At 37.5% G+C, this 27,355-nt stretch overlaps 1 protein-coding gene across 1 annotated transcript in view; it reads left to right on the forward strand.

Annotated features, from left to right (window-relative positions):
• MACROD2 (mono-ADP ribosylhydrolase 2) overlaps positions 1-27,355 on the forward strand; it is a 2,068,729-nt gene that overhangs the window by 1,996,273 nt on the left and 45,101 nt on the right. Inside the window, exons 14-15 of the mRNA XM_071221798.1 lie at positions 1,718-1,792; positions 2,060-2,146. Coding sequence (XP_071077899.1) covers positions 1,718-1,792; positions 2,060-2,146 — 162 coding nt within the window. The remainder of the gene's footprint in view (positions 1-1,717; positions 1,793-2,059; positions 2,147-27,355) is intronic.

Raw genomic sequence — 27,355 nt, forward strand, 5'->3', positions numbered from 1 at the left:
TATCAGCAGGGGAAAGGTCTTAAATTCATATTTCAAAAATATTACTGTTAGAAATTCATAAAATCGTTTACAGGAGAAAAATTATAGATCCAAGAGAGAGATAATATATCCTTGAATGAGTAATGAGGAAGGGAACTAAACAGGAAAAAAGAAGCATTTTTCAAAAATATCAAATCTTGTCATTTCATTGAATTTTAGGAGTAATGACAGAAAGACATCAAAGGCAGCTTGATGTTTTTAGCTTCAATGAACAAATATATAAATATATTGTAGTTGCAATTTTTTGTTGGATCCTTTTGATTAAAATTGAGTTCAAGAGGAATGGATGTCAAAAAAAACACTTTTTTTTTTTAGAGATTTGGTTACTGTAAAGGAGAATGAACCAGAAGGAAGTACTCTAATGATTATTTTTTTAATTTTTTCAATTTCTTTATTGTTGTTCGGTTATCATTGTCCCTAAAGGAAGTACTCTAACAGGCAGATTACTAACAGTTGTGTTAATGAGCTACTATAAATGAGAGGTTGTATATCAACTTTGCTGTAGGAACAAATAACCCTAAAATTCTAATAGCTACAACAAAGGTTTGTCATGTCTCTGCTTAGTTCTGCTCCATGTGCTTTCATCCCAGGATCTAGGCTGAAGGAACACCCTCTTTTAGGAGCAAGAGAGCTTGAGGAAGCATGCAATGGATCTTGACGCTTCTGCTTAAATCTAATACACATCATGTCTGTTGCTATGCCATTTTGTAAACCAAGTGACATGAATGTGCCTTGCACCAATGAGGTGGGAACATACACTTGTCCCACAGGGGCCACTACAGGTCACATGGTTACAGACAGAGAAGTAGTCTCCTCTTACAGAAAGGAGGAGGAACAATAATGCATCTACCACAGGGATGTACCCAGGCAAAGAGCCCAAGCTCCTCTGCATCCCCTTTCTGCCTATAACCAAGCTTAGCTCTGGATTTTTTTTTTTTTTTAATTCAGCAGTGAAATACCCTGAGCATAAAATCTTTCATCAATATGAGACAAAATGTAGAGATTTCAATTTACCCCCTTAATGAACACTTAAATGTTCTAAACCCTACAGGGATAGGGAGGAGGAGAAGCCAGGGGGTGTAGTGGGGAATAAAAAACATTACTAGATAATGAGCCTCATGGTAACTAAGAGTTGGCTGAATTCTCTCCTGACCTTTGCTGTGTTGAGCAGGTGCCATTAGAGAGTGGCTGGGCTGTTAGGGGGCCCAGTCTGTGTGTGCTCACATTGCTCCAATTTTTCATGCTCCATTGATGGAAGAATGAAAATGCAATTAGTGTTTTAATTTTCCAGGAATCTTCAATACAGGAATATATATATCTTCAAGGAAAATTAAATATAATTAACACATACAACCCAGGAATTATTTAAAATATCAAAACTTCCAGGTTGTGTTCACTTCTGTTAGTACATTCATAAGCTAAATATTAATTATACCAATCAGCTCAAAGAAGAGTTTTTACCTAAATTACCTAGATATTTCTTATAAAATAATTGAGGTAAATTTGATGATCTGCAAAAATGATACCTTCACCCTCTGTTTTCATTCAAAACTGTTCTCTACCTCTCCATGCATGGTTGCAGCTTGGTTTCTGAGATTCTTTTCTTTTTCAAACCAGGAATAAAGCTATGGTCATGCGTATCACATTTTAAAAAAAATTCAATCACTCTTCTTAACAGGACAAGAGAATGATTCAATGAAGAATGAGATAAAACTTGAGGCAGAGTCACAGAGCTCATACACGGAAACAGAAGGTATTGAAAATGGCATATATCTTTACCAGAGAATGAGACAAAACCACGGACCAGGACTCCTACACACACCTGTGTGTTGGAGAGCGGGGTGGGTGTGTTTTAGGCAATGATTTCTAGAGAATAGCAATAGTTTTCTGCTTTGTATGCCTGTTAAAACTTGGAGGGGGTGAGGGAAAGAATTTTAACTTTGTATGCTTTAGTAAGTGTGTTTTGTCAACGATTTCAACTAAAAAATTCCAGAGTATCCTCCTGTCTCATTCTTTTTAGAGTTTTCATCAAACCAAGATGCCACGATTGAGGAGCAACTGGAAGTGATTCCAGTACCAGGTGACCAAGAAGAAAAAAGAGAGAAAGGTAGGCTGCTCTTAAATAACCCATCAAAATAGAGAGTCTCTTTGGATTCCTGCCTAGAATTCACCATCAGAGTTGTCCTCGTGCAGTTGCAGTCTGTTAAGGGGGAAAATGAAACATTTCTTTAATCCTAAAACTACTTTTGTGAGTAGAATATGATCCATTAGCAAGTGAGGATACTTGTAACAGTTTTCTGTCATTACAAATAGTATAATATGCTTTTCTTATTCATTTAGATTCAATTTAATTTTAAAAATGTAGTATTGAGAAAGCCTATAAGAAATCAAAATTATGGACTAGATGTATGAGTCTTAGACAATTTGAGATGGCTACAAAACAAATACATTGACCTTTTGGTATTGATTTCCTGCTGTCATCCTTCATATGATAGTAATTAAAGAAGCAATTTCTATAAAATATGCATATTATATGAACCTCCTAAACTGTAAGATTTTTCCAGTAACATTAGGATACCATAATATTTAGTACTGTTAAAAATAACTGAGTATTATAATGATTTTTGAAGACATAGGAGAAATGAACACTTTGTAAAATTTAAAGCAGTATTTGGGACAAGAAGTCAATACATTGGAGTAAACATAGAAATCTTTTTTAAAAATCTAATTTAAAAAAACATTATCAAATGAGATCAGGCATATTCAGGCAAAGGACCTGAACAGACACTTCTCTAAGAAGGACATGCAGAGGGCCAACAGATATATGAAAGTATGCTCACATCACTAGCCATCAGAGAGATGCAAATTAAAACCACAATGAAATACCACTTCACACCAGTGAGAATGCCATCATAAACAAATTAACAAACAACAAGTGCTGAAGAGGATGTGGAGAAAAGGGAATCCTAGTGCACTGTTGGTGGGAATGCAGACTGGTGGAGCTACTGCAGAAAACATTGTGGAATTTCCTCAGAAAACTAAAAATGGAACTGCCTTTTGACTGGCAATTCTATTACTGGGATTATACACTAAGAATCCTGAAACACCAATTCAAAAGAATCTATACACCCCAATGTTCATAGCAGCATAATTTACAATAGCCAAGTGCTGAAAGAAACCTAAGTGCCCATCAGTAAATGAATGGATCAAAAAACTATGGTACATTTACATGATGGAATACTACACAGCAGAGAGAAAGAAGGAGCTCCTACCCTTGGTGACAGCATGGATGGAACTGGAGAGCATTATGCTAAGTGAAATAAGCCAGGTGAAAGACAAATACCATATGATCTCACCTTTAAGTAGAATCAAATCAACAAAACAAACAAGCAAGCAAAATATAACCAGAGACATTGAAATTAAGAACAAATTGACCGTAACCAGAGGGGAGGTGGGAGGATATAATGGGGGGAAAGGGGGAAACGTTGTCAGGAACAACTATAAAGGACACATGGACAAAGCCAAAGGAGGGTAGGATCAAGGGTGGGAAGTGGGGATGGCTGTGGTTGGGGACAGTGATGGGGAGAAAATAGAGACAACTATACTTGAATAACAACAAAAATGTGAAAAAATGAATAAAAACACATAGTTACAGAAATTCAGTATTTATTGAAAAACTTGAAGAATTTTATTTTTATCTGTAAAAAATCTCTTAAAAGAAACTAAAACATGAAATATGAAGTGAAATCATTTCTCTGGTATACTATGTCATAAATCATACGGCTCTTAAATAATATGTGTTTGCAAAGCAGTTGCAAAGTAATAACTTGACAGGCCTTGTTTATAGAACACAGTGATCAGTTTGTTTCCAAATTAACGTAAAATGCAGACATGATCTCAATTGTACAATCAGGTCAGTAGTAGCTACAGCTTCCATAACAAAGTCTTCTTGACAGAGGCATTGATACAGTTTAATTAGGAAACCATGTTAGTGATTTTCACATCTCTTTATTTTCACTATATTTAGAGCACAATATTCGTCCACGTCCATGCCTCTAATAACCTTTCTGTATTGCTAATCTTAGTTCAGGCTCACAACACCATGCCCCTGGCAAGTTAAGTAAAAGGTACGCTTGGAGTAGTTAATGTCTTACTAGACATTTGATACAACCCTTACTTTAGATAGTTACATGGCATTGCTCCTTTGGATTGTACTTGTAAAATATAAAATACCCAGTGGTGCCTGCCTATTTAATTTCTATGTAGCAGAAATTATTTACTTTGTATACTGTACTTTGAGACATGCAAATGAGAAACATCAAGTGGATATACATTTTCTCCTTATTAATTTGACCTACAGAGGAAAGTAACTTGTGTTCTATACACTTGGACATGTCTCCTTTCTTGCACTAGCTTCTCTAGCACTGAGTACTCCTGCAATTACTGACAAGTTAACTACCCACTTTTTACCTCTCCCTTGTGAGAATACCAACCCTCTTCTGCAAATGGTGAAATAGCATGTGAGAAAGAAATTAGGTCAACTTCTGCTACTTGCTTGTCAAAACTTTGAAGTTGAATTTTTTTTAAGATTTGACTTTTATCTGTAGGAGAGTAATAATGCCTGCGGGCTTGAATTAACCACATTGTCCCTTTCCTTCTTTGCCGCAGATACTTAACTTGGCCCTGCCTTGAATATTTCTAACTTTGAAATCACTTAAAATGCATCGCCTTTACCATTTTACTTGCTTCAAAGCAAGAGTTAAAAGCTATCCAGTTACACATAAGAAAAGTAACCAAAGGAAAATAGGGCAATGTAGATTTAGTTTGCTCTGCTCTAGCTCTGCTCCTAATTAACAAACTGGGTGTCCTCGGGCAAGTTATTTAGTTTTTCAATGCCTCAGATTCCTTATCTGTAAGACTTTGATGACAAAAGTCCCATACATACAGTTGTGGTGAAATTTGAAAAGTAATTATACCAATACCTGGAACACAGAAAGTACTCCATAAGCATTTAATGTTTATCATAATTTGATAAATCGATGACAAAGTCAAGAGAATCCATAGGTAGAGTTTCTCATTTATTGTCCTTCCTAACTATTTAAATCCATATAAACTTCACATATGCTACATTATCTTTCAACAAAAATTGTTCTGCACATTTCATTTTTACATCATTACCTGCAGGGTGTTCCAAAAACACATATTTCATTCTATAAAGGTAGAATAACTAATGAAAGATGATGGGGGAGGCACCTGTCCTATTCACAAAGTCCTTTTTCTTTGTCATGATCTCAATCTTCTGTTTGAGAAATCTGAGTGAACAATACTTTTTATTTTTCATTGAAATGTAATTGACATATAACATTATATTAGTTTCAGGTGTGTAACATAATGATTCACAAAAAAGAAGCCATTGATGTCTTGGTAGATTTACAGAATAAAAGTAGTAAATAAGTTCAAATAGTAGAATTTTCTTTTGTTTTATATAGGTATTAAAGAGCCTTGTTTAAAAATATTTTGGGAAAATAGCTCCAGGTTTTGTGTATATTCACAGTATCTCTTAATGGAAAGTTGAACATATGTATTAAAACTTATTCTTATCTGTGAGCAAAAACAAATCAGTATTCTATGACATTTGTAGGAACGTTGTTTTTAGCTTTAGAAATAGTGATTCTCTTTTATTTTGAGAATCTTTCTAAGGAGACATAAAGGCGTTTCTTTCAAAGAAGTCCTGTCCAGAAAAAAAATGTATAATCTTTTCCTCTCATTTTGTAGCATTCTGTAAGATTAGAAAATGTAGATAATCTTCAGGATACATCTTCTGTGTCTCCCAGGTGTATGGCACAGATGTCACAACATTAAGTTTGGAAGTTAGCTCTACCAAAATATGGGTTTTGAAAAGAAGAGAAAATATTCAGCAGAACTTCATGCTGATAAAATTACACAATAGCACAATGGACATGTCCCTAGGAGACCTGAAATACAAAAATTTCAATAGGCATAAAGTGAGGTTTCACATATGGCAGCTTTTCTCATATTGCCGCATTGCCTCCTTCTAAATGAGCCTAGTTTTATGCTTTCTCAGCAGGAGCTGCAGCACATATGAAATCCAGTCAAATAACATCACTTAGGTTAATAACCAAATAGGGAAGTAACATTACAGGAGATCTCCTCTAAAAAGGATCTAATATTTTAGCATAAAATACAAAGCCAGCATTAAAACATTTTCCTGTAGATTTTTATTTGTTGTTAAATTTAGAAATATTTGACACAAAGTCTTAATAACTATATTAACATTGTTATTATTATATCACATAATTTTATTTTATTATGAATATATTAGACTTCTAAGTGTTATGTAGAAAACATACATCCCTATTATTTTTCTTGTATCAGTTAATAAATATAATATGGAATATTAATCCTTTATCTACTTACTAAAGTTGACCAAAATTGGTGGCAACCAAAGGTATATTATGGTTTAAAGTCTTCTTGGGAACAAAAGTAGATGATATACACAGGCATAAGTGAAGGGCAAGCCAGCAACAAGTATAGGTTACAATGTCATCGGGCTTACAGTACAGATACTGAGGGCTGTAACAGACTTAAGCAACTGAAAATGTTGTTATCCTGGGAAGGGTGGGTGGAAGAGGAATCCTGGAACCAATGCCTGGCGGATACCAAGGAACACAGGCACACACACATACAATTCATTTTCTCTATGCTTTTTTTCACTATTCCATATGAATTTTATACAGTGTGTGTGTGTGTGTGTGTGTGTGTGTGTGTGTGTGTGTGTGTGTGTGATAGGGTTAAGACTCAGAAGATCTGACTTTTAGTTCTGGCTTTGACACTGCCTAGCTATTACCATGAGTAAGCTTCTTAAGCCTCTTGGAGCCTCAGGTTCCTCTTCAGTGAGGGATGTACTTATCCTCACATATCTTGAAGTTATGAAAAAAATGAAATGAAGCCATTTTTGAAGAATAGCTGGGGTAAGCAGGATTAGCAGGAGTGAGCAAACTATGACCCATAGGCCAAACCTGACCCGCTGCCTCTTTTCATATGGCTTGTGAGCTAAGAATGGTTTTCACATTTTCAAATGGTTGGGGGTTGGGGGGAAAGAGTAACAATTTGTGAGACATGGAAATTACAAATTTCAGGGTCCACAAATAAAATTTTGTTAAAACACACAAAACCTAAAATGTTTGCTATCTGGCCCTTAACAGAAAAAAAAAAAAAGTTTGCTAACTTCCAGTATATAGCATCTATGTCAATGTAGTCCAAATTACCCTAAATATGAAACCCCTCCTTCCCATGCAGAACTCCTCAATTACAAGACTTTATCAATACACACAGACATAATACATGTATGGTTCACTGGTACTGGGAAAACAGGATTATCCCACAATGCCTTGCCCTTCTGCACACACAGCGTTTCCTCTGTCCACTCCTCCTCAAACTGGTGGACTGTGAAAAATGTGCCCCCTGATTTTAACCCCCATTAGAGAGGACCCAAAGCAGGGTGGCTTGGCTCCGAGAATTTCAGCCAATGGATGGTGCGAAGTAATCTGTCTCCCTAGAATACAAATTTGTTTCCTTTGAACACAATTCCTTTGGCCACTGTGCCTAAAAGAGGTTCCATTTATTTATTAGTAAACCAATTGATCTTTACTTTCTCGGGGTACACTGCAAGGGAGATTTGCATTAGGACTGTGAGCTAAACATCCTAATCAAAACCGTTTTTACAGAAAGACCATGAGGTGACAAAGGAGGTCTACCCACAATGTGAGTGGGGTTAATGGGGATTGTAATAATATAGACGTGTATATGTGTTCACTTACACATTTTGTTGTAAAGACCCAATTCTTCTCAACAATTATTTTAACATAGAACCTCAAACTCAGAAATTGATTAGAGCATCTGCTTGCAAATTGAAATGCTACTTTTCTCTTTGTTTTAGAAGGAAGCCCAATTTCTTTTCATTACTCTATATATCAGGTGCCTTCATTTCAATGCAGTATGTAAAGAGCAGGTGGTATAAGGAGTGCTTGGAATGTTAATTATTTTTTTCATTTATTTCACTGTGAGGCTTTACCTTTCAATGTGTTTTTGTAATCAAGATGGAAACAATTAGGGAGCTTGCTGCTTGAATGTTTTACTACATGTATTTTATAACATCTGCTACAATGATTTTTTTAAGGAAGTAAACATTTTAACCATAGCAAGAGGTTTGGTTCAATTCTATGCAATATCTTTATTTCATTGTTAATTTTTAAAGGAAATGTTGTTGTGATGAGTCAGTCCTGTTTCCAACCAATAAATATCATCTCATTTTTAGAGCCCACATTTTTGACATAGACATCTCTTTATTTTTCAGGAATTTTATAGTTTATTAGCCTTGAATTTTAATTGAAAGTAGTAGGAAAAAATGCAGAGAAATAGAAATGACAGAAACAAAACCTGGATATTTCTTTTTAGAGGCATTTTCAAAGAATATTTCTTTTCCATTTATCACAAGTAGTTTATTCCTCAAATATACACAAAAATTATTTCACCTGTCCTTCTTTTGTTCATATACTTTGAGCTCAGCTCATGAAATAATAACATGCAGGATCAAGAGATATGTGGCTCATAACATATTAAGATAGGGACATATAATTTTAATGTAAGGGATATTTTTCAAAATGAATACTCATTTTATACTATGTTACTCTACTCTTATTTTTCCATTAAAATATTATAGACAACCTTGTGTGATAGGTTATATAATAAATAAAACTTGCATAACATCTAATAATTAAATATAACTAAATAGACAAGATAAATATAGATATAGTTTGTGTGTGTGTGTGTGAGAGAGAGAGAGAGAGGACACTGCTTGAGATTTCAAGATGCTCTGTTGCTACCTTTGAAGATAGATAAAGGAGGTCATGTGACAAGAAATGCAGGCAGCCTCTAAAAACTAGAATATGTAAGAAAATGGATTCTTCCCCAGATCCTCCAGAAGGAAAGTAACTCTGCCTACATCTTGATTTTAGCCCCATAAAACCCATTTCAGACTTCTGGCCTCCAGAACTATAAGATAATAAATTTGTGTTATGTTAAAACACTAAGTCTACGGTAATTTTTTATGACAGCAATAGGAAACTAATATGTTTCTTCACAACAGAGTTCCTTCAAACCATGTTAAAAATGTAGGCTTGTCCTAATAGATCCCCAGAGAAAGCAGAGGCTTTCAATATCTTTCCATGTTCTAGTTAGGAATTGCCATACAGTTATTCCTCTTTCTATAATCCATGCTAAATTAGGCAGCATTTTTATTATCATGACCCATCCCTTTTTAATGTCAGTCTCTGTTGATTGCACAACTGAAATTTAATTCAGGTTAATCTAATTACTGTGGCCACAGCCAATAGAATAGTTATGCATCTCTAGGAGATTCGGGGGTGCGGGGGTGAAGGAGTTACAGTAAAGGCATTAGGGAAATAAAGAAAGGGAGGAGGGAAAGAGAAAAAACAGTGAAAAAGGGAGGAAGAAAGGAGAAAAGAAGGAAAAAAGATGGAAGGAAGAGAAAGAGCTGGTTTCTATTTTCTGGTCTGGGTAAAATAATTAAGTAAATATTCAAACAATACTTTTTGGAAAGAAAGGAGATATAAAATTCATGTCTAAATTCTTTCCAATTTAGCTCTCCCTGAATGACACCATGAAATGGGAATAGAGAACCTCTTGACCCTAAAGATTTTCTAGTAGTTTAAGGCCAAACTGACCACAAATACTGTGAATATATTAGTCTAGCACTTAGGTATGTATAAAAATTAGAGTGTTTGTTAAAACACAGATTTTTGGACCCTACCCCTGGGGATTATGATACATTAGGTCCTGGTGGGCCTGGGAATCTGTACTTGTATCAAGTTTCTAGGTGATGATGAAGCTGCTGGTCTGTGGACCACATTTTGAATGGCACCACTACTCTAGTATTTGGCATCCAAATTCAGACCATCCTATTTGAAAAATCTCTTAGACCTTTTCCTCCATCTTATTTTGGTGGAGAGTAGGTGTTTAAACACAGCAAAGATATCATGTATTTAGATGGATGGATGTGATAGATGATAGATTAGATTAGATAGATAGACAACATAGTACATACTCCCTTCTCAGTAGACCCAAATCACCTGGATACCTTGTTAAAGGATAAATTGCTGGCCCTATATCTCAAGTTCCTGATTCAGTAGATGTGGGGATGATGGGCAGGCAAGAGTTTGCATTTTTCACAAGTCAGCAAGTGATGCTGATGCTGCTGGTCCAGGGACCACACTTTAAGAACCACTAGCCAAGACCTTGTTTTTTATCCACTCATATGACTCACATCAGGCATTATGGTAGGTCTTTAGCATCATCATAGATTCCCAGGACCTGCAGCTGGGACAGAGAGCATAGGGTAATGTGGTAAAGGTGGGTACCTCTTCCCAGCTCAAATCCCAGTATGTCTGAGATCAGCTGTTCGTAAGCCTTTCTTCCCCCATGTGATCTCCTTGTGGTCAATGACACAGTTCATCCCTCCCAGGGTGGCAGGTCTGGGACCGTGTGGAAGAGGAAACAACGAGACTGTGCAGAAGAGGTTAGTGTTTGTCCATTGGAAAGGAAACCCAGGGTACTCCAGGCACATCCTGACCTGTTTATCTGAAAACACACAGCGTTTGAGTTTTATATCTGAAAAATGTGTTCACTACTGAAGTCATGTTTCTCTGGTTTTGATGAAAAGTGAATAACAAAGGGAAAAAATATTTCTTCACTGTTATCTCAGCAGTTTTACCCATCTTCAGACACAGAAGCAAGAAGGAGCAGTGTGAAAGAAAATGGCAGTTCCTCTGCAAAGGCTGAAAAAAAGAACAAAAATAGGATTGGGGGCACCACTGTGCTCAACTTCAAGAGTTACCCTACGTGAAGTAAAAAACAAACTTTGATTTAGCCATCCCTGTCTGATTTAAGTCCATTTGTCTTCTAAATTCTAACATTTTCTCAGCTGAATTGGAGGGGATTCATTATTTACAAAAAAATAAAAGGAGAAACTGAACAGGGCACTCAGAGCAATGCACATAAGCTGTTTGCCATACTGAATTAGCACCTGGGGCATTGATTTGAAAGCTAAAGGCAGGCAGTTCGCCTGGGTTGCCAAGTAAAACAGAAGCAACTGTCTGGCTGACGCATCAGAGAGAACACACGTCACCAGGGCTCCATCTGAAACTGCCTTTGCGGAACGCAGATAACCTAAAAGAGAAGAGCAGAGGCTGTTCTGAAACCTAATTCCAATTTAGGAGCACATCTCCCTTTCTCCTTTCCATAAGCTACCTGTGATTTCTAATTAGAAATGCCTTTCCAAGCCAAGCTGACCTAATTCCTTTTTCTTCCTTAAAAAGGGCATCCCTTTTCTAGTGTCAACATTTGGTTTTGCTTATTTGCTAAGCACCATTGTTGCTTAGTCCACTAAACTTGTTTGGTTGGCCTTTCCCAACATTCTAAGCAGTAATAGTCTCATTGACCCAGTAATTAAAGAAATCCAGTACCTTTTCACTCTGGCTGGCTGCCCTCTTCCTTATCCCCTATTGTTTTTTTTTTTTTAGTAACACCACCAGCAGATGGTTAGAGATTTTTCACCCTATCAAAACTTTGTATTTTTCCCATCTCATCAAGCATATCTGAGCCAAATGTAATTAGCTTAAGACTTCTGAGTCCTCCGGAGATCAGTTAAAGACCTGAGCAAATTCAATAAAGAGCTTGAAAAGCAAGTCCTGGAAGGCTATGCAAAACCACAGGACAGCCACTATTATTTTAGAAGCAAAGAATTCTCTCCTCCTCCCCATCCCTCCTTCTTTTGGTATTTTAAATTCTTAGAATATTCATGAGGTCTCCAGGGCTTTGGAGCTCTATTGGGACCATTATTAGGTAGGTGGAATATTTAAGCTTTCTTCAGTGAAGTAGGTGTTTGGCTCCTTTTAATTGGTTTCAATCAAGGAGTGCTTTTTGAGTAGCCCTAAGTGACTCCCAAATGGCAAACAGTGTGTTTGCTAAATCTCTTAGCCTTTTCATTAAGTGTTTTATCCTTTGGTTGTTGGGAACTAGCTGGTAAGGCTTCTTTGTAGTTCCAAGCATTTGATATGAAGACTAAATTAATTAACTGCAATACAGATGTGCACCCTGCCTTTGAGTGGAGAGGAAACCCTTTATTTCTGAGTAGCCACGTGTATTGCAGCACTTGATAAAACAGCCTAAGCCCTTTACTCCATACTGGGGAGAAAGCAAAATTCTGAGACAAAACTGAATTCTGTTTTTATTGAAATTGAGTGAAGGAGCTTTTGAGTATGTGAAGAACAGATTGTGTGTGTGTTGGGGGGGATGGGAATGTTAGGATATGGGCCTGGGTCCCTCCTTGGATGACAAGGTGTGTATTTTCCCCCTATACTCAAATGGGAGGGTCCAAGCCTCAGGCGTTGGGTAGTAGGATGATAAAATCTGTTGTCAGTTTCTCATTGCCAAGATTTGGGTGTAAGGGGAACGATTCTTTGTAAACCCACTACCATCTTGTTCAGATAAAAGGGACCAATGGCAACAACTGATTAGAATGACTTTCTTTTTTATCTCAAGTGAACTAATCAGTTTTTATAAGAGTTATGGATATGTGTCTATAATGAAGAATTTATATACATGCCACACTTTCAGAGGGCATTTCAACATGATTTAGAGGAAAATTCCTTTTAAAACATGGGAAGTGTGTTGTGAGCAGTGTTATGCCATGGAGTAGGCTTGAAAAGCAGGCCCCAAACACTTATGAATTAACTTGTTGTCTCCAAAATACAACACAATGTTTGAAGTACAAATTGACTTACAAAAAGATGTAAGCAGAGTAAAAGTTTTCTGTAGGTAGGACAAATAAAAAGGTGGTGTTCTATAGATGCTTTCTATAAATGTTAGAAGAATGAGCAACCAATTCCAGCAAAGCTGCGCAATTATCGTTTGGAATGCAATAGGCCCTAAGAAACTAGAATATCCCAGCCAAGGGGACAGTTCTTGATCACAGACTAGTTGTATTGGTGCCAAATGAATAAGACAAAGAGAGAAGGAAAAGAAATAGCTGAGAAAACCTTCACTTTATAAGAAGATACAAAAAGGCACAAGGTCTGTTGGCAAACTCAATGTCTAAAAAATGTGCAGAAATGACATATAGAGATGCTTTATACAACACTTTCACCATCAGCCACACCGCTGTGGGCAGGATAACTTCGTTTTATTGTATTTTCCAAATAACTGATGATTAATCAGAAAACTTTTGGAGCTAGTTATCACTATTTTAGAACTTTCCAAAATGATGATACCCCTCATCTTCCATTTTAAAGTTATAGAAATCAAGGGTGTGAGGAGTAATGCACCTGGGCAGGGTCCTATATATACATGGTGGAGGCAGGACCTGACATTTTTTGTCTAAGTTGTGGCCCTGTATTCTGTCTACCCTACCTTTTCCCCGATAAGCTGCCCTAAGGGGTTGTGCCTAATAGAATATGGTTTTCAAAGAGGTATATGCTGAACTTTAACTTAGTTCCTTTCTGAAATGGTAAAATCACCCCACTATAATCTTGGTGTTGGAATTGATCCTGGAGTTCACCCAATTTAACCTCCTGCCCTGATGTACAAAAGCCCATTTCTTCCCAGCAGATGTTATAGCCCTCACTACAGGAAAGACATGATGGGGAGCTCATTACCTTTCAGAGCAGTTCTGTCTTCAGTTGATTCTAAGTGTTCAAAAATGAATTCGACTTTCCTGAAGCTTCTCCTCATTTATCCCAGTTCTGTCCTGAATAGAGAGCTCAAATGTGCCCGGCCCATGTGGAGAGAGCCCCTTGAGTTATTCGAAGGCAGTTTGCAGAGCCACTTCCTGTGTCTCTGGTTAATCACTTAATTCATTCTTTACTTATTTTAAACACCCCTCATATTACATAGTTTCCAAAGCCTTCACCTTCTTGGCTGCATACCTCTATGCAAGCTACATTTTTCAACATCTCTTTCAAAATATAAATGTAGAATTGCATAAAATGATTCAGACCTTCATTTGTCAAATCAAAGGGTAGAGACTTATTTTGAAAAGACATAGCATCAGACCCTGGCAACTCTGAGTATGAACATCTTCCTGGGTGAGATGGTGAAGTATCCCCACAGTGATACCAAGAGCAGCCTCATTCACAGCCAGACTACCCAGCCGGGCTCTTCTCTAATGAGCCTGGACTTGTTTCCCCCATCTGTAAATGGGGATAACAATAGCACCTACCTCAGAGGATTATTGATAAGGATAGTATGAGCTAATATATGTAAAGTTCTAGCAATAGTGCCAAGCACATAGTAAACTCTTCATCAGTATTAATTACTGGTATCATCATTGTTCTGAACAGAAGTCCATACTCCAAACCAAAGGAAATTCTCACATTTTTGTGATGAACAGTGATAAACCTAAGAAAAATAAGAATACTGAATCAAATGTTACCTTCTGCCCTAAAATGACTTGGCTAATCTACTCCCTAGTTCTTATAAGCACAATATGGGACCACAAGGGCACCCTGAGAGACATCTCTACTTTATCCTTCAAATGTGCCCCAGCTTGAAGTCCAGTAGTTTTAAGTTAGCTGCCAATGTCTTTGATCATAAGAGAGCTCACCAAAGGATGCAGCTGATCAAGAAAATCACCCTGCAGCCCTTGGCTTTAGGTAGATGTGCTATGTCCTGAGGGTGTCATAGCTGGTTCTGTCCCCAAGCAGAAATGACAAGGCTCTACATAGAACTCTAAAATCTGGCAAAAAAAAAATAGCCTTGCAATTTTAAGGAATAAAACATAAATAGAGACGGACCTATGTGCTCCCACTGGCATTATGTTTACTTAGGCACCAAATAGTGTATGCTGCAGCATGTAAAACATGACTGTCATAATCATGGCTGACATTTGTATAGAAACCTGGAAAAACAGGCATACAGGAGCATTGAAACACCCATCACTAAGCCTGAAGATTTAAAGTTTTAGGATTTATCATTAATTCCATTCTCTTCGGTTCCTTGCTCTGAGGTTTTTAATTTACTAGAACTTCTTCCAACTGTTGCTATTGGAATCAAAGCATATTATAAAGCAGGGAACAGAAACAACATCCAGCACCCTCCATTGTCCATCCTTTACAGAACTCAAAATCCCCAAAGGAGCCATATTCCCAGAGAGAAGTGTTGGGTTGAGGAAAAATAGAAATTTTGATTCTGATAATTCAGTAACTAAAGAATTTCTGAGAAAGACAGCAAGCGGTAACTCTTCTTAATCCTTCTAGGTTATTCCCGATGGGTTCGATCTTAGACAACAACGGCAGAAGTCCAATTTTTCTCTCTACTTATTGATTTTAAATGCTTTATAAAAGTTATATTATCATTGGTGTTTTAATTCTTATTAAGATTATTAATGATTATGCAAATCTCACCTTAGAAAAAGACAAGACAGAGAACCAGATGAGTTTGTGATGTAAGACCCAATGCATCTGGGTCACCCAGGCAGCACCACACAGCCTGACGGCAGAGAGCTGACCTTCAAAGGCCCTTCTCTGCACGGCTCCCACAGGACCAGCATCTTGTGACATTTTGTGTCGGGTACAAAATCCCACAGGCACTGACTTCTTATCTCAACATATGCCAGTCATCACAGCCACAAAGACCAGGGGACTGAGTATAAAAGAATGGTGCATTGTCTTCTTACTATTTTATCTTATTTTTCCTCCAGAATTTATATTTTGTACCAACCATATTGTAAAAGGGCAGCTTTAGAGACTAGGGAAAAAATAGCACTAGGATTTCGCAACCTCATCACATCAATCTTCTTCGGGCTTTACCCTCTTTAGAATGTGTTCATGATTTCAGCTACAAGGAGGAGTCTGAAAGCCCTCATGGGCAGCTCATCCCCATATCTTACATGTATGCCCCTCCCAGGTTATGGTCCTTGGGGTTTTGAAGAATTGAAAAGTTTAGGGTATGAGAAACTTGTGCGGAGACTTAGCACCCCTTCTATCCCTCAGGGGGATAGATCAGAAGCCCCTGGCACTCACATTTTGGGCCCTGTGAATCCAGGTTCCTCATGATTTGGATTCTGGAAAATCAGCAACTGGACAAAAAGCAACCCTGATGAGGGAACACAGACTTGGGAAACCAGAGACAGAAACTGTACCCTCTCAACATACTTTTATGTGGTCTTATCAAAACCAAGTCCTTTCTCCCCACATGGCATTCACTTCTCCCTTTTCAAAACCAAGACAATCCTTTTCAATTGTCAGGAAGGCATTTCAAACATTTCACAGGCTGTAAGGGAAAGTTTCCCTGTATACATGAGACCCAGTACCTTTGGGACTTTAAGTATTTTGCCCTAAAAGGAAAACAAGATGGTTTGGGTCAACCCATGACTGGGGCCATGTTGGTAAGACAGAAATGTTTGGTGTCACTGGAGGTGCTATGGACTGGGAATCTGAAGACATTTGTCCTAATCCAGATCTGGCAGTCTGCTCCCTGTTGAACAATGGGGTGTGAGACCAAATACTGAGGATGTGATGTTTTTTTTTTGAAGGTATGTTAGGGCTCACTGGCAGGATGATGTGGTAACAGCTGCATACGGTCAGAATTTGTGAAGCAAAAACAATAACCACTGTTCTAGAATGAGCCAGTTGACCATATACTTTGGATGAACCTGGTTTCTGCCTGATATCTCTCAGGTAGATATAAAGTCCTAATTGTCTGGAATTGCAAAGGTTGAAACACTAGCAGATTCAAGTGGTTCTGAGAGGCGCAAGTTGTTCTAAGGCACACAGTGTTAGTCTAGGTCTTTTTAGGAGAAGATGTTAAGATGGAATTCATTGGGGAAATGAAAGGCATTTCTTAAGGGAAATGCCAGCATGAGTGAAAAGGAAGATCGGGCTGGTAAAGGCGGGGAGAGCCATCAGACCACACTATAAGTGTGACCCCCAAGTGGAGGAGACAAGGTGGGGAGGTCGGGAAGTGTATGGTGTAGGAAAGTATTGACATAGCACCTAGGAATCCTTGAGGCAATTTCAGCCAACAACAGACTTGCTTTAGTTCCCCTCAGTCATTGGCTGGGAGCTGCCTATGGGAAACATGGCCTCAAAACAAATCAAGTGACAGATGGTTTCCAGAGCCCAGGAGCCATGGCCCTCAGGCAATAACATTCGCTGTGATTGGAAGTCTGCAAGGTGCTGATTTGTGGCTGCTATACAAAGTCCTAGAAACTCAGATAAGCAGCTAATAAAATAAAATTTTCATACTCTACTTTTTAAGCATACAATTTAAGCGTGCAGCTAATTCTCAATAACAAGCTTGATTTTTCCTAAATTGATTATAAAATTTATGAACCAAGATTTAGACACAAAAAAAGTGAAATTTCTTTCAAAAGAATGAATTTATTGAGGGCCCTAAAGTCAATCCTAACTGTAGTCACATCTGAATATAAGTGTGTCAAGGAACTGAGAATTTGCAGAGATTCCTCTGTGGGAGCCCCGCATGCCCAGCTTACCCTGCAATGGACATGAAGTACCAAAGGTCAGAGGATTTCTGTAGCAGCACCTCAATTTGCATCTGTCTTTTACCTGTCTTTTCTCACACAGCACACAGAATGTGAGGAGACTGTGGTCTCTTTCCTCTGACCCAGGTTGCCCAAAGCAGTTTTCATTTTTGATGAGTTAAGTTTCTCCTCTGCATGTTCTACCACTCTGAAATGGTGTTAGCATATATAAAGTGCAGAATATTTGTTGGGCACCAGCCCAATTCTCTGCCTCTATAAGTTATGTTGCATTTTTACTTGCATTCTTCTGAGTAGCAAGTATTTTAATACCAATGTTCTCTCCCTTTTGGGGGGACCAGAATATCAGAATTCCTGGATCTATTATAACTATTTTGGTACTTCATTCTGGAACATGAACTTAGCACCCCATGTTCTTAGAAGCCAAGTGACTTTAAATCATCAAAGATCTGGAGAACACATGCATCTTTCAGATCACTGGGGATCATGCTTAAAGTGTGAGAGACAAATAGTGGCACCTTATGGAAATACTTTTAGGAGCAAAAAATATGCCAGATAATTTGTATCACCTACATGTTTTATCACCTTTGTACTTTTGGAATATGGCATAGATGCCTAGTTGTGTCAAAAGGATAACAATACACAGAGAATATGAAATTAAAGGGAGTGTAAAGACTTCACTGCCATATCATAGCTAATGCATTTTAAATTGAATAATTACATGTATACGAGCTTTTTAATGCCCATTCACATTTCTAATATAACTTAAATTTTAGCATCATGGTTTTTCCCCTATATTGTCAAGTTGAATTAAATAGAGGAACAATAATGTCTTTAATGGTTCTCACATGGACAGTAATATATTAAAATTTAACCCTGATTATTCTTCCTCTGCTCCAAAGACTGTTGTTTAGGGCTATTGTTTACTTAACCTGAAGTTGTTCTAAGAAAGTTACATGTTACAATAAACATTAAACTGAGCTTGCTAGCTTCTGTGTTCTGCCTATTTCTGATGATAGTAAATGTTAGCAATCTCAGACCATTGGTAGATTGTATGCTTACTGGGTCAGTGATGACGTATTGTATTTTGGAAAATAGTATTGTCCTAAATATTGCAACATTGAACAGAGGCTGGGGGCTTCAAAGTCTCATTTTTAATTTTATTTAAAACCAAACATGATATTATTAGTTCAAGATTTCAGAATGAACATTCACATTCACTTCCATTCCTGCAAAACACACCATTGGGATAATAGTATACAGTCACAGATTTGTAGTAAACCCCAACAGTGAAGGAATCAGGAGGACAATGGATTCCAACAAATATGTAAACATTGGAAAGCAAATGGAAATATGTTAAAGATGAAACAGATTCTAGAATATACTGTAAGAGGCCACCATGCAGGAGAAGTAGTGCTTTCATTTTAGAACCCGAGAAACTCAAGATTGGTGTTCAACAGTAGAGTGGCCATACAGTTTGTTTTTTTGACTAGGACACTTTTGATAGAAAAAGGTAAGACTACCAGTAATTATACTGGGTGAGACAGTAAGCATAACCTGAGACTGTGCTCAGAAACTAGGACATGTAGTCAGTAGGCAAGATGAAGGTCAAGGCTAAGAAGAGGGGCTGCTTATAGAGGGTTAACTGAAGTTCTCTTTGGAATAGCCAAAGCAGTCAACCTCCCCACCATGGAACCTAAGGGAGCAGAGAGCTCAATCCTAAAGAAATCAAGCAAATAAAATTAGGAAAATTAGGGTTATTTCTGTGAATACTACTGCACAAGATTAATACCCCTCATTCTGGCACTTGAGGGCCTGACATTTGTGTCCTTGTAATTTTACCCTAAGGTAAAACCTCTCCATCAACACACACTATTCCTTGAAAGGATCCCCCACCCCATCAGAAACCTTCCTCAGGGGAGGTGGGCAGGGAGACAGACCCATGTCCCTATCAGAGGAAACCAGTATTACCCTGCATGTGAATGGCAACCTTGAACTGGTAAACATAATAAGAAATCTAGCACCGTGAATGAGAAAGAGTAAGAGAAAGACTAAAAAATGGAAGTAAAAGAAATAGATAATTTAGGGTAGTAATTTTAAAAACTATCACACACACAAAAAAGACAAGAGGAAATATCAATAATTTGTAATCTCTCAAATGAAAAAAACATGTCTTCAAAATAAAAGGATATAATTTAAGTAGCAAAATTAGAAAATAGAGTGTAAAATGAAAAATAAAATTACCAAAATTAAAATTAAAATTAATATATGTGCTGAAATACCAAGAAATAGAAAATATGAGAGAAAAGTAGAAGTCTAATTTTCAAAGTAATTGAAGGAATGTTCCCAGAGTGAAAGATGTGATTGAAAGGCTCCATAGGTATCAACTGTATGAATGACTCACACTGAGAGACATCATCATAAAATTTCAGATTAGAAAACTAGCAATGAAACAATAAAAACCATACTTTTAATTGGCAACTCTGAATATTAGAAGTCAATAGAACATAGATTTCAAAGTTCTAGGAAAAAATGATTTGAACACTGTCATCTAATAAATGTATAGCTAAAATAAATATATTTTAAGACATATAGAGTCTCAAAATTTTCATCTCCAGTATACTCTTTCTCAGGAAATTACTTGACAAAGCACACTAACAAAGAGTGAAACAAAACAAGGTAGAAGAAAACAGGAAATCCAGTAAATACTGGATTCAACCCAGAAAAAAAAATACTGTACAAAAACATTTGCTCTAGTATGATGCAAACTAAAATGCAGTATCACTTTAATCAGCTTGACTTTGATGCCATGAACATTCCCTATCCAGTGACTCTAGGTGCCGTAACACTGACTCTGTGGAAAAGTTCCATGACCGTAGTGCACTTTTTGACCCAGCTGAAAACAAAATTCATAGTTTTGTAAGGTGGCCCACCATTTATACTTGTCAAAAAATGCAAATGATAGATATGGTAATATATACCTAAATGAGATAATTCATGTAGATACAATAATTCTATCGATTGTGTAACAAAAAATTAAAAGAAAGAAATTCAAGCTGACAATTTATCTTTGGAGATTTAATCTCTTAGTATATTCTCAGTCTTCCATGTTTCTTCTCATTTCATTGTCCTCTGGCTTCTCCAGCAATGTCCCTTTGCTACCTAATGACTGAGCACCCAGCTGCCATCTAACACGAAAATTTGTGGTATGTTCTCTCTAGTCCAATGCAGGATTCTACAATGACACCACCCCTTGAGCTCAATTGGCCCTTCATTGTGACTGCAACTCCTACTTTTTTTCCCCACCCCTAGTGGTTCATCTTGCACTTTTTAGTTACAGGATCAAGGCTCCACATCTCACAACTCTAGGGGAACACAACTGACACTGATACCCCTTGCAATTATGTCATATATAATCTGCTCAGCTTCACGGGGTGATTTTGTTAAGGATTGCTTGCTCCTGTCTATGGTGACTGCCAAGTTACACTCACCATTTAGCATCATCAGCTACATAAGGCATGTTGGGACTTCTGCTTATGACAAGGCATGAAGAGACTCTGGGGAGCTAAACCTAATCACACTGAGATACCATCGTTTCTCAGCTTATGCCAAAGGGTGGAGGGGAGACCATCTTAGGGTATTTGTTCTAAATCCCCAAATAAGAAGTGGAACAAAAGTCTCTCCTCAGTTTTTGGGTTTTCCCTCAACCTATCTACATGTTTCCTCTCTCTAGGTATTCAGCCTTTATCTCATATTTGAAAGAGAATGTCATAAGGGGTAGATTTTCCATTTACTTTTTCTTTATGACCAGTACTTCCTCTCAACTTTAACTGTAAATGAGAATTACCTGGAGAGAGTTCAAAAATCCCAACTCCCAGGCTATATGCCAGACTGATTATATTAGATGCTCTTAGGATGGCAACCAGGCATCAGTACTTTTTAAGCTCCAAAGGTGATTCCAATGTGTAGCAAAGGTTGAAAACCCTACTCTACATTCTCCCTCCTGCCTGGGGTACATTGGCTTTCCTACTTTCTGGTGGCTAAATAGTCATTGGCTGCTAAGAAATGTGTTATATAGGAAGAGGAATAAAGCATAATCAGAATAATATATTCAATATGTTATCTCATTACAGCCTTTATTACAAAATGCTATTTCTTAGTTTTAAGATTTAGAATAAATTATTTTGGTTTATTATGATTACAGAACAGAATATAAATGTTATTCTGGACCCTACAAGAAGGGGTGTACATGTACAGGTAGTAGGGAAAGTGCAACAGAAAAGTTGGAGAACTTGTACACTTTAGGTACATTAGTTAAAGATTCAAAGCTAACCAATAGAAAAGAGAGAAAATTATTTTAGTTATCAAAATCTTGGAAGAGAGAGGATGAAATAAATGATATATCTCCATGGTCATTGCAAGAGTGAATAACCCTCATCTAAGAAAGATAAGTAAAATAGCAGTTTACTTCCATGTTATTTAAAGGTAAGAAGGTAACTACCCAGATAACTGAAAATAGAAATTGTATAGGTTGTCTCTTGGCAGGGAACATGGGATGTCTGGGATAAAGACAGGTTCTGTATTTCTAGTTTTAATTTGTACATAATCTGGCAAATATGACAGATTTAAAAAAATAATAAAATTGGGATTCCAAACTGTGATGCATATCAAGGGATGGTTTGGGAGACTATCGTAAATCAAGGTCATTGCACTGATGACCTTGATTTACAGCTTTCCACTGCCATAGGCCACCATGCTAGAGCCTAGGCTCTTGCTCACAACAGTGTTCCATGCTTAGCTGGAGGTGTTCAGATTCTCCATGGCCAAGTCCTTCAGCCATTGTTAGTAATGGCTCACCATAGTTTCACTTCTTTTATAGTCTTTTAAATTCTGTACAGTTTCAGGAAAAATAGAGAAGGTAACATTTATGGAGAATCCAGAGAGTGGCATTCTAACTTACCACTTCACAGAGTCTTTGGACTTTAACTATAAGTAATGGTATTCTGTTAGTGCCAAGAGGTTTTAGCAGATGACTTTGGTCTGTGTGGCAGGTGCCTTTAGATGTTCTGAGAAGTATCTGTTGAGATGGACCACAGGTGATGTAAACAGAGCACTGAATTGAATAGAGGACCTATGATGATGTCTCATCCAGGCTGCACCTGCCTTCAGCTGGTTCTACATTCTCAATTGTGTCACTTCTGGAATATCTGAAAAATGAGAACATTCCCTGACTCAATTTTTAAATTCCCTTCCAGCCTTAACATTCAACACATCAAGCATCTTTTCTAGATTAGGAAGTGCCATTGTTTTTCTCTGGGCTTTTTAAATTTTTAGCCACCACTTCTATTAGGCCTTAAAATATAGGACAGCCCATTACACAGGTCAGCAATATGGCTTGTCTTCATATAAACACAATTAAAATTACAGGTCTATCACTTTTGGCTGGATGACCATGAACAAGTGTCTTAACTTCTTCAAACCTCTGTTCCTCACCTGTAAAGGAGAGAATCGATGCTGACTCCTGTTAGAAGGATTTGATGTATATGTTTTCTAGTCGAAAAACATTCTCAATAAATGCCAGTTTGTTATGCTGAAGAAGGACATTGCATCAATAGCCTAATACGTGCTCCCTAGATTGGAATACAGGTTGTCATAAACTCACAAAGGACTTTCAAAGGAGAAGTTCTGTGTGAATTTTCAGATAACTAGGTCAAATTTTCCCATTTTTCTCATTTACAAAGCAGCAAATCTCCTGTTTTCACATGAGTTTGTATGCTGAGGAAAATCTCGATCACCATTTGGGTTCACAGGAAGCCAAGAAAAATACAACACAGTAGATTAAATATCCCCAGGCCATACTCTTTTCCCATCCCTGACCATTTTTCCTAGCCAAAACATCTGCTGTGGTGTTCAATACATTTGACTTTGTTTTGGGGTAGGTCTCCCTTTGGCCAAGCAAGAGTCCTACCCTTACCTCCCAAGGTAACAATGGTTACCATCTGAAGTTCTTTGACTCGTGCACCATCTGTCTATGTTGGTGTTAGAGCTCTCTAATAATCAGTGTTACCTAGTTCTATATTCTTGTCTTCCACCTATAGAAAGGTGAGGGGAAGGTAGAGAGGCAAGAAAGGAGGACTGTATAAATGAATCAATGGCAATGATTCATTTACTGGTAGGCATCACTTACTCTTCACAATTCCATTTTTTGGTATGATAGCAATATTTCTTCAGTCTGAAAGAGGATTTTATTTTTCACTTTATATCTATATGTTGTTGGGCCTTGAAGACTAAGAATGAAGAACACGTTTATATGTTTAGAAACTTATTTTTTTTCAACCATTTGGTCACAGACTTCCTTCCTGGTGACTCAACCATTAAAATTAAGCAATCAATTTAAATGCAACTGAGGTATGTTAAATATACACCAAGTGGAAACACAAAACACTTTCGCTAAAAGTAAAATCCTAAAAGGTTTAATATCAAGGGGACCCACATAGGATTGTCCTGTTGTTGTCATCTCTGTAGAAAATAAAACAGTGATGACCTAGGGAATTGGAGGAGAGTCCACATCCAATTGATTATTACTGAAATAACTCAGTCTTAATTCAGCTAATCTAGTCTTAATTCATGCTATAGCTCTGTTCATCCACTTTAAGCAAAAAGACCTCTATGTTGAATGAACTCATTTACAGAAATTTTATGGGTGAAAAACAAATGTCGAATGCTTATTTTTCCGTACAAATTTCATAATCACTTTGTTGTATTTTACAATGCATTTTTTAATTGGGAGTAAACTAAATTTAGGCCACCCTTACAATTAGTCTTTACCAACATATCCTCATATCCTCATTTATGCATCCTCTTAGCATGTAAAATTTCCATTCATGTATATTTCTTATTTTCTTTTGCATTTATTTTTATTTTTTAAACCCTCACCCAGGAATATAGGTATTACTTTTTTTAAGGAGACAGAGGAAGGGGGAGAGAAACACACACACACACACACACACACATCAGTGTGAGAGAGATACATTGATCCACTGCCTCTCCTATGGTTGGGGATCAAACCCGCAACCTAGATATGTGCCCTGACCGGGGATGGAACCTGCAGCCTTTTGGTGTACAGGACAATGCTCTAACCCACTGAGCTACCCAGCCAGGCCTCTTTTGTATTTTTTTTATTGTTATTGTTCCTATTATATAGTTAGTTTTTTTTTTTAATTTGTCATATTATTGAATCTGAGTACCAGAAATATTTTTGGAGACTTACTGTTATTTTTATTTTTTTCTTTGAAGAATTGTATGTATCGTGTGTCCATTTTTCTAATCAAATATTCATCTTTTTCTCTTATTGATTCATGAATCTTTTATATATTATGGCTATTGATTTTTAATCTTTAGTTCAGAGGTGGCAGGGGACTTCAAGATTATCCTGACCTACTCATTTGTTATACAAATTAAGAAATTGAGATGAGATGACTTTTCCCTTGTCACATAAAAAGTTAGTGGACAATCAGGACTGCAAACAGTCTCTTGGGTCTTTATCTAGAGGTTTCCTTCCCAAACACTAGCCTCCTTGCCTCCACCTTTCTCATTTTCCTCTCAAATTAAGCATTATCTGGTTACTTGATTTGATTCAAAGTAACAATAAGTTAGTTCCCTACTTCAATAAATTAACCACCAATAGCTGCTGACTTCCAAATCTTTTATTTTATTTATTAAAAAATTTGCATTTTATTTACATAATTTCTCATTGAGTATATTTTATATACTTGAGACTGAAAACTGAAACTTCTTTTCCCACAAAATAACTTCGAAATAATCACATTCTTAGTTTTTTCATGATATAGTAACATTCAATTATTTTTATAAAATTAAATGTCAATTTAAAGCTAATTATTAGCACTTACAAATTAGGAAATTTATAAATAATCTTATATGACAAAATGTACAAAACACCAGTGAAACTGAAACTCATGTGAACCTTGCTGGAGAAAATTAAACATTCTAATAGGTTTACTTTTTTTTTAATTTTTTGATATATTTATTGATTATGCTATTATAGTTGTCCCATTTCCACCCCTTCACTCAACTCCATCCTGCCCACCCCCCCTCCCACATTCCCCCCCTATAGTTCATGTCCATGGGTCATACTTATAAGTTCTTTGGCTTCTACATTTCCTACACTATTCTTACCCTCCCCCTGTCTATTTTCCACCTATCTTCTATGCTACTTATTCTCTGTACCTTTCCCCCCCTCTCCCCCTCCCACTCCCCTAGTGACAACCCTCCATGTGATCTCCATCTCTATGGTTCTGTTCCTGTTCTAGTTGTTTGCCTAGTTTGCTCTTGTTTTTGTTTTAGGTGTGGTCGTTAATAACTGTGAGTTTGCTGTCATTTTTACTGTTCCTATTTTTTATCTTCTTTTTCTTAGATAAGTCCCTTTAACATTTCATAAATAATGGCTTGGTGATGATGAACTCCTTTAACTTGACCTTATCTGAGAAGCACTTTATCTACCCTTTCATTCTACATGATAGCTTTGCTGGATAGAGTAATCTTGGATGTAGGTCCTTGCCTTTCATGACTTGGAATACTTCTTGCCAGTCCCTTCTTGCCTGTAAGGTCTCTTTTGAGAAATCAGCTGACAGTCTTATGGAAACCCCTTTGTAGGTAACTGTGTCCTTTTCTCTTGCTGCTTTTAAGATTCTCTCCTTCTGTGTAATCTTAGGTAATGTAATGATGATGTGCCTTGGTGTGTTCCTCCTTGGGTCCAGCTTCTTTGGGACTCTCTGAGCTTCCTGGACTTCCTGGAAGTCTATTTCCTTTGCCAGATGAGGGAAGTTCTCCTTCATTATTTGTTCAAATAAGTTTTCAATTTTTTGTTCTTCCTCTTCTCCTTCTGGCACCCCTATAATTCAGATGTTGGAACATTTCAAGATGTCCTGGAGGTTCCCAAGCCTCTCCTCATTTTTCCGAATTCTTGTCTCTTCATTCTTTTCTGGTTGGATGTTTCTTTCTTCCTTCTGGTCCACACGATTGATTTGAGTCCCAGTTTCCCTTGCATCACTATTGGTTCCCTGTACATTTTCCTTTGTTTCTCTTAGCATAGCCTTCATTTCTTCATCTAGTTTTCGAACAAATTCAACCAATTCTGTGAGCGTCTTAATAACCAGTGTTTTGAACTGTGCATCTGATAGGTTGGCTATCTGTTCGCTGCTTAGTTGAATTATTTCTGGAGCTTTGAAGTGTTCTGTCATTTGGGCCTTTTTTTTTTTTTTTTGGTCTTGGCATGTCTGTTACTTTAAGGGGCGGAGCCTTAGGTGTTCCCAGGGTGAGGTAATGCTGGTCACTGCGCTGTCACCCTGTACATGGGGGAGGGGCTGAGAGGGAGCAATGGCGCCCGCTCCACTCGCCACCGGATTTCAGTGTTTCATTCCGCTACCCACAATCAAACTGGGCCCCTCTGGTGCTGGTTCCTCAGTGGGTGGGCTTGTGCACTCTCTAGCCCCCTGTGGGTCTTCCCAACGACCTCTCCAGTGAGGCTGGGAGTCTTTCCTGATGCCGCCCCAACCCCCACGGGCGCTTTCAATCAGAGGTTTGAGGCTTTATTTCCCTGGGCTGGAGCCCTGGGTTACAGGGTCTGCTTTGCTCCCCGCTATTTGCCCCAGTTTATCTGTGCGGAAATGTGGGGCTGCGCTGTGCTACCCACCGCTCTGC

This window comes from Desmodus rotundus, chromosome 6, assembly GCF_022682495.2.
Source record: "Desmodus rotundus isolate HL8 chromosome 6, HLdesRot8A.1, whole genome shotgun sequence".
Taxonomy (NCBI): Eukaryota; Metazoa; Chordata; class Mammalia; order Chiroptera; family Phyllostomidae; genus Desmodus; species Desmodus rotundus.